Source organism: Sinocyclocheilus rhinocerous, unplaced genomic scaffold (assembly GCF_001515625.1).
Source record: "Sinocyclocheilus rhinocerous isolate Xijiao unplaced genomic scaffold, SAMN03320098_v1.1 scaffold2419, whole genome shotgun sequence".
NCBI classification, from domain to species: Eukaryota; Metazoa; Chordata; class Actinopteri; order Cypriniformes; family Cyprinidae; genus Sinocyclocheilus; species Sinocyclocheilus rhinocerous.
In genome coordinates this window covers 175,841-190,544 of record NW_015629035.1, presented here as the reverse complement: position 1 = coordinate 190,544, position 14,704 = coordinate 175,841, and the positions used below count along the sequence as shown (strand labels likewise).

The 14,704-nt window shown below is 34.8% G+C and overlaps 1 protein-coding gene across 1 annotated transcript in view; it reads right to left on the bottom strand.

Moving 5' to 3' along the window:
- Positions 1-14,704, bottom strand: part of LOC107738561 (kelch-like protein 29) — a 107,612-nt gene that overhangs the window by 26,807 nt on the left and 66,101 nt on the right. The window contains exon 8 of the mRNA XM_016550324.1: positions 11,883-12,142. Within this exon, the coding sequence (XP_016405810.1) occupies positions 11,883-12,142 (260 nt within the window). The remainder of the gene's footprint in view (positions 1-11,882; positions 12,143-14,704) is intronic.

The window sequence follows — 14,704 nt, the reverse complement described above, 5'->3', positions numbered from 1 at the left end:
AGCGAACCAAGTGTGAAAGCTCCTCAAGAGTTTGCTAACGCTTCTTCAGCAAAGTGTGGATTTACTTCAATATTACAACTAGGGCTGGGCAAAAAAATTGATTTTTCGATTAATAGTTTCATAATCACGTTTTCTTTTTAATTTTAACAGTAAACCTCTGTTGTGCAGCACTTTGTTTGCCAAAAAATAAAAGGGTTTAATTTTCATTTGATTAGGATAAATTAAATTTATGTTTTATGCCTTCATCTGATTACCAGAAAAATTAAGAAGAACGTTTTATTAGGCCCTATTATTGTTTAAAAAAGGACCCTATAAAAAAAAAAAGAATAGGTTTAAAATTCTTAATTTCTTGTTATTAATTCACCATTTGTAAACTGATGTTTACTGTTCATTTTTTAGAAATATCAATAGCATTTGTATTAAAACTATATTCACTGAATGTAATAAAAAAAATCGAGAATCGAATCGAGAGCTTGCGAATCGAAATCGATCGGGACATCTGAATCGATACCCAGCCCTAGTCTCTTAGTTACCTCTCTGACCAGAACCTCCGGCTCTTTCATCCAGTTTAGAGCGACATCCTGATACAGGGATGGTCTGTGTTTTACCAAATACCTTCCACTACTTCACTGAATGTAATAAAAAAAATCGAGAATCGAATCGAGAGCTTGCGAATCGAAATCGATCGGGACATCGGAATCGATACCCAGCCCTAATTACAACCAACAGCGGAGACGCATCATATACAACATATGATCGTCACTTCCCTACAGGTACTGTTTACTAACAAGGTGGCAGTACGTGTCGATTTTAAAGGCAAGCGCGAACAAACATACACAACAATGGTGGAGTACATGGTACTGTTGTTGCTGCTCAAGAGTTTGCTAACGCTTCTTCAGCAAAGTGTGGATTTACTTCACCAATATTACAACCAACAGCGGAGACGCATCATATACAACATATAATCGTCACTTCCCTACAGGTACTGTTTACTAACGAGGTGACAGTGCCAACTACTGGCCTGGCATACGTAATACAGCGTTTTTGGCCGTTTCCGCGGATATGTGTAAACGCGAATCATTTTGAAAACGTTGTCGTGTATACATGTATACTTAGCTATTGTTTGCATAATTACCCAACTTTACATCCATTCATTCTCAAGAGCAAAGTGTTGGCATTTTAAACTAAGCAGTTAGATACACATAGCCCAATACAAAAAAAATCAATCGGAAAAAATACATCCGCAATGCAATGTAATACAATAAAGACCACAATGCAATGCAATGCAATAAAATAAAAATTACTTTTGGTAGATTACTGATACATATTGAGGATATTTCAGATATACCCATCTTTAAACAACATGTAAAATCTCAACTACCTTGGTAAAATAAAGTTAAAAAAGTAAAGTGTTTGCATGTTAAACTAAGCAATTAGACAGCAAGTAAGCAAATACTTAATCCAATATAAAAAAAATTACATGTGAAAAAATACATCTTAGACTGCAGTGCAATAAAATGAAATGCAATAGAATGCAATAAAATAAACAATTTTGGTCAACGTTCCAGATATACCCGCCTATAAACAACATGTAAAATCAAACATGGTGATTGGTTTGAAAACAAAACAAAGTTTAAATAAAGTAAAAAAAAATGGAATATGTCTGCATTTTAAACTAAGCACTTAGACATATGGCCCAATTTATTTAAATAAATTAATGAATAAATAGATAGATAAAGAAAGAAAGAAATAAATCAATCTGAAAAAATAAATCTTAGACTGCAATGCAATAATAAAATAAAATAAAATAAAATAAAAAAATATATTAAAAAAAATATTACAAATATTTTTGGTCAAACTGATTATTTTTCTCTAATATTTCAAATATATATTCAAGACATTTCAGACATAACCATCTTTAAACAGCATGTAAAAGCACAACTAATTTGGGAATTGCACACTTTATGCATCAATGTTTCTGTCTCTTCCTGTCCAGACTTATGATGAAAGTCAAAAGTCTGTTTCTACTAGACTCCATCAGGGCAAAGCCAATCAGAAAAGACAGAAACAAACCAAAAACAAACAACTAGCAAAAAACCCACCTCCTCCCCCCGAAAACACGGCCTCCTGACATGACAATAACAGCTCTAATATTTCATTTCAAGGCCAGACACACTCGCTGTGCTCTTCACGTTTTCCTCCAGACATATAATAAACAGCCATCCCCCAAGGCAGGCCGTAACATGCTGGAATCAAATTTGCGATGTTTATTTTGCTGCTTGTAAATATAAAATTTCTCTATCAGAGCCATAAATCACGAAGCCGAGCGGCTCTCTGAGCGAATCGGAGTACAGATGCTAATAGAAAGTGAAAATTCAGGGAGATTTCTTGCTTGTGTTTCTGTGCTTGAGGGCACAGCAGTTTGATAAAGAAACACAGAAAGAGAAGTGAGAGAGAGAGAGAGAGAGAGTGCTACATACACACAAAGACAGTCATGCATTAAAAATATATTAGATAACAGGAGGGGAGACAGAGCGCAGAATCCTGCACGGGACGGCAGACTGACGCGCAGCCACTGTGAGCAGCGTTTGATGGATGGGGAGCGTCGCCGCGCTGAAAAGAAGACAGATTAAGCATGTCCAAGAAACACTTTTCTCTCTATGGAATATACGGAGAGATGCGCGGCACAACAGTCAGTGGCTCTGCAGCCGGACAGCGTCATCTCTAATGATGCCTGTGTGTTGAGATAAAGCACAAGTCTGCGGCTCACTGTGAAAAATGACCTGGGAAAACAGCCTCCATCGCAATACTCAGCAATTGTATTTCACGGTAAACCAGAGTCAGCACACAGGCCAGACCAGAGCGAGAGCTGCCGGATACACGCGACAAACCTTTAATAAAGCTGTCATCAGTCCTTCTACACAAAGCAATATACGAAACTCCAATGTTTAAAGAGAGATGATGATGATAATAATACAAAATTAAAATTAAAATAAAATAAATAAAATAAAATAGTGCCTGAGCTTGATTAAAGGATATTTCTGAAAGTCTGCTTAACCATTTTCTATAGAAATGTTATAGAAATAAACTGCAGATTATTTATCTAAAATATATTGTATTTGAGCTTTGTTTAAAGATTTGTTTGTATGTTTAAAGATGATGATGATATTAATAATATAAAAGTAAATAAAACAAATAAAATAAAATACAAATAAAAACTTTAATTAAAATAAAAAAGTGCATGAGCTTGAAGAAACAATTATAGAAATACATTTATTTAAACTGTTTAAAGATAATAACAATAATAATTAAAATAAAATCAATAAAAAATGAAATGAAATAAAATGAAATCCCTGAAGTTGACGGAAAGATATTTCTGAAAGTCTGCTAAAACATTTTTATAGAAATGCTTATAGAAATAAACTGATGATTCATTTAAAATATATTATATTTGAGCTTGTATAACTATTTTCTGTTATGACCTTATGTAATGCTGACCATTGGATAAACTCTGAAGTGTGTTCTTTCAAAAGAGGCCACAATTGTGCATGTAGTCCATTTTTGTTTCTTTGCACATACAATTTTTTGGGGCTGTCCTCAAATGGAATAACAGCACAAAACAAAAATATATTTTTTTTGAGTTACAGGGTTCAAAAGGTTCTTCAGTACCAGACTGACACTGTTCTGTTGGGCAAAAAAAATCAAGATTGCACCAAGTTTATGGGTCACCGCACAGCACAAACGCAGGAAAAGATTCTTGAAGTACTTTAAAAATGGTCGAAACGGTGGAAATATTGCCAGGTTATACATATTCAAACCCATCCATCCCAAAAGGGCTTATATATATATATATATATATATATATATACAGTATATATATATATAAGATATATAACATTTTGACATTTTTAATTAAAATGTAGCACATTCTTTCTTATTCATTCAGTTATTTCATGCATGCATAAATTGCATAAAAATAAAATAAATGCATAAATACAATGCATAAATGAATAAAATATTAATGCATGAATGAATGCGTAAATACAATGCATAAATGCATAAAATATTAATGCATGCATAAATAAATGCACAAATATGACAGAAAATGTGACATTTTCTCACATTTCACAGAATATTTTTCTCATAATGTCATAATCAGAACATATGTATAAGGCACACTATAATATGCACTATAATATTTAGTTGGGCAATCATACACACCATTCATTTAAAAATGCACACATTGTGGACATGAGAACAGCGGTCCAACACTGGATTCAACCCCAGTAAAGCTAGCAATCAAAGTCAGAGAGAAGTCAACACAGCAGCAACGTTCAGCAGCTCTCTGTGAGATGAAACATCCCGCTGTGAGCCAATCTACTGAGACAACACCTGAGAGAGACCATCATTAAAACGACTGACCCGACAGAGCTCAACCAGACCTCAGCGACAGCACCAACAGCCGGACAGAAACACACAAAACCAGGCTGACAAACGACAAAAAACATCCGACATAAAACAGCATGTCTGGGATTTTTCACGTTTTACTGTGGCCTGATCATGCAAGAGACATGATTTGAGGAATCATTCACGTTTAGAGCACAAACTCTGCAGGATAATACTACAGTCTTTACAGTTTACAGATTCTCAATTCACTGAATATTACTGATTCACTTCTTTTTCAAAAAAAAAAAAAAAAAAAAAAAATTTACTATATAGATGTCATGTGGTGTAACCATGAAATAAAAAATAACACATTTTCTTTACAGATCGAATACAACTGAGTTTACACATCTTAATATTTAAAAATAAAAAGGTTTTTGATATATTTTTCATGGTAAAAAATTATTTGTATTTATTGATTTGTTTATTTATTTATTACAAATATCATGATATTCACTTTTTTTTAAAAAAAAAAAAAAAAAAAAAAAAAGAAGATTGTAAGGATGTTTTCAAAACTAAAACCAATTATTATCTGCATTATTACCCGGTTTAGGTAAAAATTTAAAGAATAAGCAAATATATTCCACATATATACTTTTAATTTTGACATTATTTTCATGAAAATATTGCACAATAACTCCTAAATATCAATTGTCATAAATAAATGCATAAATTAATGCATAAATAATTGCATAAATGCATAAATATATGCATAAATAAATAATGTGTTGCCTCACAATAAAATTAAGTACATGATTTGAGGAATAATTGATCTTAATTCAAACATTGCAGATATTACAGATTCTCAATTTATCGAACAATACAGATTCACACAAGTGTCTTAAGTAATAAGATGCATCATTTTCACCACAAAACAGCCGAAAAATACCAGTATTCACAAACTCTGAAGGATAATATTACAATTTATTGAAAAAACAAAACACAAACCGTTGTCTGGATATTCGTTAGATCAGCTCTTTCAGGCTGACTTAATTCCAGTGTATTTCAAACCAATGCTGAATTATGTGAACCTGCTAACTGATGTTAATTACGGCATAAAAAGAACAAAGTCGCTCATAAAAGAGCAATTAGCTTTGGGAAACAGAAGCCAATATTCATGAAAAAACAATTGTTTTGATAGCGTTCAGATACGGTATCTTATCCAACACCCCGAGGCTCTTTTAAAATGATCAAGCGTTTAGGGCATAAAACTCTTTTCATTTTCCATCCACTTACATTATAATAGCCCGACTGTATTCAGCGGCGCAACATTTCCATATTTAGAATGAGTCACTGAAGAAAAGCTTGTAAAGTTACAGCGTGTGATTTATATAGTGGTCTGTCCAACTGAGGAGAAACTGTTCGATATGCAGAATAAAAGAGCAGAAAACAGAGACAGAGATAGAGAGAGCACAAAAAAGACTGTAAATAAAGGAGGAGTGTTTTTTCTGCTTCAGTGCCATGCTGGATTTGTGATTTCATAGGTTAAACCCCAGGGGAACAGCGTGAAGTAGAGGAACTAATTTCAGCCTGAATTCAGATTGATTTCCTATCCAGTTCCTTCTCAATGGAGGCAGTCCAGGGCCAAATAAACATAAGGTCACTGCATCAATCTCTGCTGCTTCCTTCTCATGCCATCTGAGCGAGTTTCACAGCGACGCTTCACGCACTCCAAACACTCAGCTCAATTGGCTCGCGCACTTCCAAAGCAAATTTATTTATTAGACATATGCCGGCGGAGTTGAGTCGCAGTGTTTTGGGGAGTAACTTCTGTGTCTGGATTAGCATAATATACTAGAAATAAATAAATAGATAAATCAAAACGTGTGTATAAATGTATGCATTTTTTGATTAAAAATATTTTAAAATCACTTCCATTTTAATACATTTTAATTTTTTTGTTAAATGCACACGCACACACACACACACACAAACAATAAAAAATATATAAAATTATTAAAATTTATTACAATTATATATTAAGACACTCTCAATTGGCTCGCGCACTTCCAAAGCAAATTTATTTATTAGACATATGCCGGCGGAGTTGAGTCGCAGTGTTTTGGGGAGTAACTTCTGTGTCTGGATTAGCATAATATACTAGAAATAAATACATAGATAAATCAAAACGTGTGTATAAATGTATGCATTTTTTGATTAAAAATATTTTAAAATAACTTCCATTTTAATACATTTTAAATTTTTTGTTAAATGCACACGCACACGCACACACACACACACACACACACACAAACAATAAAAAATATATAAATATATTGTAAAAAATACAGTAAAAACAGTAATACTGTGAAATATTAAAATTACAATTTATTACAATTATATATTAAGACACTATATATTATATATACATATATATACACACACACATATATATACATATATACACATACATATATATACATATATACACACATACACACATATATATATATATATATATATAGTAGTTAAAAGTATATACGCTTGTTAGTTGTTAGTTGCTCTAAAATAAAAAAAAAAAATGCTTGACGACTTTAAATAATGAGTATCTTGTAGCTTGACAAGCTCGCTCCCCCAGCACTGTGCATCCGTATGCATTTCCATTCAAGTTTGACACAACAAACTGCTAAAAGCACAGCTTCATCTGCTGACATTTAAATAATGCAACCAATGCTAATCTTAATTAGCATAGCATATGCCGTCAACTACTGCTGACTGTTCAGAAACTTAAAATACACCCTTTAGCAGTACGCTTGTGTAACGTGTGCCTCTTAGCCGTCAGAAACAAGTGAGCGCTACAGAAAACCTGCCAGTCATGAAACTTGAAGACTTCACTGAAGGCACAGGTTCTGACCCAAAACACACTGAGCTGTTATAGAGATACTCTAATACATAGAAACATTATATAAAACATAATGTTCATTTAGGTCACTTAATTTATGGTAAAATGTTTCAGTATGGAAGCTTGTTTAACACAAAAAAGGTAATTGCGACTTCGTATCTCACAATTACAACTTTTTTCTCGCAATTGCAACTTCTTATTTCAAATTTAGACTTTTTTTTTTGGAATTCTGACTTTATATGCCACTAATTTTTCTCAGACTTGCGAGTTTATATCTTGCAATATCAAGTTAGAAATGGCAAGTTTACATTGTTCTATATCAGGGGTGGCGAACGTCGGTCCTGGAGAGCCCTGTAGAGTTTTGCTCCAACCCTAATCAAACACACCTGAACAAGCTTATCAAGGTCTGAAGGCTTAGTACAAAGCTACAGGCAGGTGAGTTTTAGAGCTGAACTCTGCAGGGCTGTGGCTCTCCAGGACCGGAGTTCGCCACCGCTGTTCTATATATATAAAAAAAAAAGAAGAAAAAAAAAGTACTTTTTATCTCAGAATTCTGACTTTTTTCTCACAATTGCAAGCTTTTAATCTCAATTCGTGGCTCTCCAGGACCGGAGTTCGCCACCGCTGTTCTATATATATAAAAAAAAAAGAAAAAAAAAAAGTACTTTTTATCTCAGAATTCTGACTTTTTTCTCACAATTGCAAGCTTTTAATCTCAATTCTGACTTTTTCTTCTCCAAATTGCGAGTTAACATCTTACAATTGTGAGTTCATATCTCACAATTTTGACTTTTTTTCCCCTCAGAGTTGCAAGTTTATATCTCGCAAGTTTATATCTCGCAATTCTGACTATTTTCTCAGAATTGAGATATAAACTCAGAATTGAAAGAAAATTCTGAATTGTGAAATGAAGTCACAATTACCTTTTTAAATTATTATTATTATTTTAATTCCATTGCAAAAACAAGCTTCCATATTTCAGTATTTCATTATTTATAGGTAATTTTGTACCTTTTGGCACATCCTTCATGTCAGGAACACACATGATCCCTTAAATGCTCACTAGGTTTTTGGAAAACAGCCATGGTGGTCTGAAACCGATTCTGAATGGAAATGACGTCACGTTCTCAGGATGGTAATCTCTTCACCGCATCATGAATGTTTCATCTGCCGTATTACCAGGACTCTTTTCAGACCCGCTCTGAACACTCTCACAGATATGAACTAGAGGTCGACCGATTGATTGGCCGGCCGATTTTTAGCATTTTTAAATTAATTGGCATCGGCCGATTGTGCTACCAATTAGGCCGATTTATAGGCAGGCGCATATGCGGGCAGCTAAGCGTTGTTGCGGAACACCGGAGAATCTCTCTCTGGCTGTGAGAGAGACGGGGCTACTCTCACTCTGCAGCCGCTTCTTGTTCACACACAGCTTCAGCTAATGATGGCAGGGCAAAACAGTTTCAAAAGCATAATTACGTTTTACCCAACTAGAATTGATGCCGGAAAGTTATCATATTCATAAGTGCAACAAGTCATTTGCATGTGAAAGTAGAAACACATGCAATTCAGATGAAACTTCTGGGCTGATTATAACGTGCACGTTAACTTTCCTCATGAAATGTGTGTGTAGGTCCGACAATAGCATCCACGATCTCATCGCTCGTGGCAAGTGCACTCTAAGCAGTTAAGAAAAGAACCGACCTTCTTCAGAAAAGCTTCGATGTCATTTTCATTTTGTCTTTCCTGTAATGCCTGATAAAGTACCGTTTGTGAGCGAAGTGCTTATTAGATATATTTCCCGCTTCAACAGCGCCTCCTGCTGGCAGAGAATGAATTTGCATTTGCAAGTCTGTGGGAAAAACACTGGTGTCTGTCAGCAAACATAAACAAAAAGCATGCATCAGAACTGTTTTGAGAAGGTGCTTAAGTTTTGAGCCATGTATTATTACTCTGAATTAGGCTACTACTACTATTACCATCTTGTGCCCTGCAATAATCGGCCAGTGAAAAACCCATATCGGTCGACCTGTAATATGAACATCAGTAAAGTCTACTGCACCTCAAAGGGGAAAAAAAAATAAAAATTTCTCAGGGAAAAAAAGCACATTTCCCGAAATTGATTACTTGCTACACAAACCAGTGATTTAATCTCTCAATTCTGCCGAACAGGCAACGGAGAAGTGATGTTTTTACTCCTTTTTCACATCAGACCTGCTCTGAAACTCTTCTGGCCACAGAAGATCCACACACACATCTCTGTGTTCTGTATAACAATGAAAGATCCAGCTTGAACACAAAGGATGACGTTCTGGTTAAGCACAAATTCAGGTAAACATTCAGATGAGGCAATGGTTTACATTTCACTCTCTTATTCTGGGATGGAGAGCTGACTATTCATCTTAGGGATGGACCTTGTTGTAAATTTAGAGTTTGAACTCCAAAAACCTCCAGAACTCCAAATAAATCAACCAGTTAAGCTCTTCAAGTTCACCGCATCTGAATATGTTTAACTACCGTTCAAAAACTTGGGGTTGATAAGATTTTTATTAAAAAGTCTTAAGTCTCTTAAGCTCAGTAACGTTGCATTTATATGATAAAAAAATACAATTAAAACAGCAATATTATGAAATATTATTACCATTTAAAATGACTGTTTTCTATGGGAATATATTTTCAAATGTAATTTATTTCTGTGCTGCAAAGCTGAATTTTCAGCATCATTACTCCAGTCTTCAGTGTCACATGATCCTTCAGAAATTATTCTAATATACTGATTTGCTGCTCAAGAAAATTTCTGATTATTATCAATGTTGAAAACAGTTTGCTTTGATGAATAGACAGTTCAAAAGAACAGTACTTTTTTTCTGTAACATTATATATGTCCTTACTGTCACATTTGCTAAATATAATGCATCATTGCTAATTAAAAGTATACATTTTATGAATACATAACACAACACAACAATATGTACAATGACCCTAAACTTTTGGACAATATTGTAATTCTCTACTAGACAGGATGTCCAAAATACTCTGAATGTCCGCAGTAAACAAACAACACATAGAAGGCTGACTGCCATAAACCTAAATCATTAGCTATGTTTCCACCACCCTGCTTTAATGCACTGTGACGAGAGGGGCGGGGCCGAGAGCCGTGGGAACGGAGCGAGGCCGGTGGAGTAAATGCTAATGCGCGACACCTGCGCCACTCACCGGTCTCGAGTCCCAAGGAGGAGCTCCGGAAGGATAAAAGGAGGAGTGACGACAGTGTTGGACGAGACCGGTGAGTGGCGCAGGTGTCGCGCATTAGCATTTACTCCACCGGCAGTAATGCACATGCACATTTTGAAGTATCGCATGAGAAACGAGTGATGGAAACGCCAAATTTCGAAAAGAAATCCCTTAATTCGCAAAAAAGTTTTTACGCTCGCTTGAGGTGGTTTTTGACTTGTGCGAAAATGGGGTTAATGCGAATAATGGGAGATGGAAACGCATTTTGCGAATACACACCAGTAATGTTTTTTTTCTAAGGCACGTTTAAGATACTTAGATGTCCTAATTAAACTAAGGCCTAATCCTGGCTTAATCTAAGCCCTGTTTTATATTAGTTTATTTAAAATGATTAACATGCAATTGTTTTAATAAAAATTTTTAATGTGTTATTTATTTTTAAAGAGTACTTATAATTACATATGGAATTAAATTAAAAAAAAGTTTTATTAATAAGACTAATCAATAAGAAAAAAAGATATAGTTTTGGAATCTGACTGCGACTCCCAGAATCGGAATCGAATCGTGAGGTGCCTAAAGATTCCCACCCCTACAATGATTTATTGCCTGTCTTTGTTGAATAATACAGAAGATAAAGATCTAAAAAAATTAATCGCATATTAAATCGCAATCGCAATATTGGTAAAAATAATCGCAATTAGATTATTTTCCAAAATCGTTCAGCCCTACTAACCAGCGGACCGATTTAGTTGCACAGCATCTGAAATGTTGTTATGGTCATTCTGAAGTGCCCGAGCAAAGTCTGTCGTCAAAGTATTTCTGTATAACTGCCTCCCAGAACGGTCTACCGCGACTGCGTTCCCAAACAGCAGCATCCACCTCCGGAAGCAAGACCGCATTTATTGCGTTTCGTCTGCTCACTCAACGCGCAAGTAATTTATTGTATTTGAGAATTATTATATTCAGTGGCTTCTCTTACTTTTCTTAATGATATTTAGTGCCAGTTTATCAGGAAGTGACGATTTTGTTCTTTCTGACTCGTTGGATGGAAACAGTGCTTGTTCGCAAATGTTTTATGCGATATTCCAATTTTGATCATAAGTTAAATTCGCAACTTTGGATGGAAACCCGGCTATTGATATACTGGGTTTGTTTAAAAACAAAAGGCCACAGAACAAGGTCCAAAACTTTAGGAGAAAGTAGCTGCATTCAAATTCCAATGCACTGCATTTGATGAACAACTTCCTTCTCTATCGAGGGACAATATGCAAGAAAACAGATCTCCAGAATCAATACGGAGCAGCTCCAGTGTATTCCTACATGACCATCAACCAAAACAGTGTGATTAACTCTGCTCTCCTACCTGGACTCTGCAGCTGGGATCCTTTTTAATCCATTTGATGACCGTCTCATAGACCAGCTCCTCTGCTTTCGTGTTCAGGCTGTCGTTGGACATGTAACTGACCAGGTCTTCTTTGGAAATGTTGAGGATCTCGTCCTGACCGGCTACGTCGGGGAAGTTCTGCAGGGCGAAGGCCTTTGCCATGTTGTGGAGTTCAGTGCACTGCATCGCCTCGGCCATGGCCAACACTCCCAGACAGTTAGCGGCCGTCAGCTGTTTCTCTGCGAGAGACGCACACGTACACACATGAGCTGAGAAACAAACCTTGAACACATTAACAATGAGAGGTGTTGGGAAGATTTAATTTATCCAAGTGTGTTGCTGTGGAAAAGGCTAGTGTAATATCTCAAGCAGCTCGTGGGGAAAAGACCCAAGCATGGGAATCGATTGGGCACAAGGCTCACTGGAGACTTTGATTCGTCCAGACAGACAGACCTTTTCTACTGCATGAAAGGTCAACAAAACCACTACTAAACCTGCGCTTACTTCATTGTGCACAACTACACTGCAAAAAATGCTTTTCTTACTTAGATTTTTTAAAAGTGAAGTGACATGTGGCCAAGTATGGTGACCCATACTTGGAATTAGTGCTCTGCATCCAAAGTGCGCACACACACAGCAGTGAACACACACACACCGTGAACACACACCCGGAGCAGTGGGCAGCCATTTATGCTGCGGCGCCCGGGGAGCAGTTGGGGGTTCGGTGCCTTGCTCAAGGGCACCTCAGTCGTGGTATTGAAGGTGGGAGAGAGCGCTGTACATTCACTCCCCCCCATCTATTTTCTGAAAACAAGACAATAATTTTTACTTGTCTAGAAAATCCTTCTTGATTTAAGAATTTTTAGATATTTTGGCTGAAAACAAGACAAAAAATCTAAGTAAGAAAAGCATTTTTTGCAGTGTAAAACAACAGTTTTGGCTTCAAGTCAACATTAAACCCATATACTATCTATTTTGCTTCCATTATAACAAACAAAAAATGTAAATAAAAATGTTACAAATATTTTTTGTAAATAAACATTACACAGGAATAATAATAAAACAAATATTATAAATATAATAAAATATCTAAATAAATAATGTCATCCTATTATAATATAATATTTTTATGTAAGCAGTAGGTCATGGCTTCGATTCCCAGGAAAAGCAAGAACTGAAATCTGAAATAAAATGGATAAAATGTCTGCTGAATGCATAAAAATAAATAAATAGTTTATTTTAAATGTGTTTATATTTTTTTATAATATATATTTTATTTACTTGTATATGTATATATATATATATATATATATATATATATATATATAAATAAATTAACCAACTTTCTTTAAGTGCCATTTTAAAAAACTATTTGTGTAAATATATCATATGTTGTATAACAGATGGTAATGCTGAAAAGTTTTTATTAAAACATTAAATGCATATATTATCCATTTTATTTTATACAATGCATTTTCAAGTTTTATTGAATAATGATGTGATTGTATAAACTGCATTTATTTTCTCAACATACCTATAAGGCTGCATTGCCTACAAAAGTAAATAACTGTGGAGTTTAATTGGGTGAAATTGCAGGCGTGAGCATTATTCTTCTTAATTCATGAAATCAAGCATACAGTACATGACGAGCTCTGGATAAAAGCATAAAGAAAACTGCACTCATACAACACGTCTCGCAGCACTCAAAATAGTTACAAAACACACATGTAATGAAAGCACATGCGCTTATGAAAGCGTAAACGGCTTCGATTTCTATTACCAAATATTTCAATGCACCATCTTGACTGTAAGAACTCAAAACTCTCTCCCGCTGATGAAACCTTGAAGACGAATCTCTTTTGGAGAGCATTCACTTTTCACACGCATTCAAGTGTCATATAGCGCTTATCTGAAGCAGTCACGCTAACAAGAACGTCTAGTCAGTCTTGCACATTTCGACTTTTCATTTCTAACTTTTGTATAGTGAAGTAGATGGAGCACTCAGCGAATCCCTACAGGAGAGAACGTCATTTCACAGGCGCTGAGGTGCTGATAGATTAATAAGCTCCAGATCCCAGGGGTTCATGGGAAGAGGTGCACAAACCAGAGCTGTCAAAGCCACCGACATCCACTTTTGATTCTGAAGCTAAACTCATTATTCACATTCCTCACACCTGCCTGATCAACAGCAAATGCAAAAAGGGCATAATTCATGACAGTGTCAAAAAGCATTTTGATTACTCAATTCAGTTAAGTGCTGTCAAAAACAGCGAAAAAAAGTCACTTTGTCACTAGTTCTTCAAAGTTCAGTTCAATTCGATAACCACATTCTACAACCATATTCACTCCCAAAAATTACTAATGACTGATAATGCCCATTTATTGTCTTTTACACAGGCATACAAACAAACAAATAAATAAATAAGCTCAGTAATATATAATTATTTATATAAATACAATAAAATACAATATCTGAAAGTTATTAAATATTATGAAATATGTACAAATTAACCAACTTTCTACAGATGGCAGTTCAAACACAAATTTTAAATATCTAATGATTTTCTGTAAATATATCATATGTTTTATGACATACGTTTATGTTGTTATTCATGCTGAAAAGGACAATTTCTATTAAAGCTACAAACTGAAACTACAATTAGAACATGACTTTTAATAAAATAAACAAAAATAAATCTTAAAAAAATTAAAATTAAATAACATTTCATAAATAACTACATAGGTGTAAAAATACCTCTCTCTCTCTCTCTCTCTCTCTCTCTCTCTCTATATATATATAT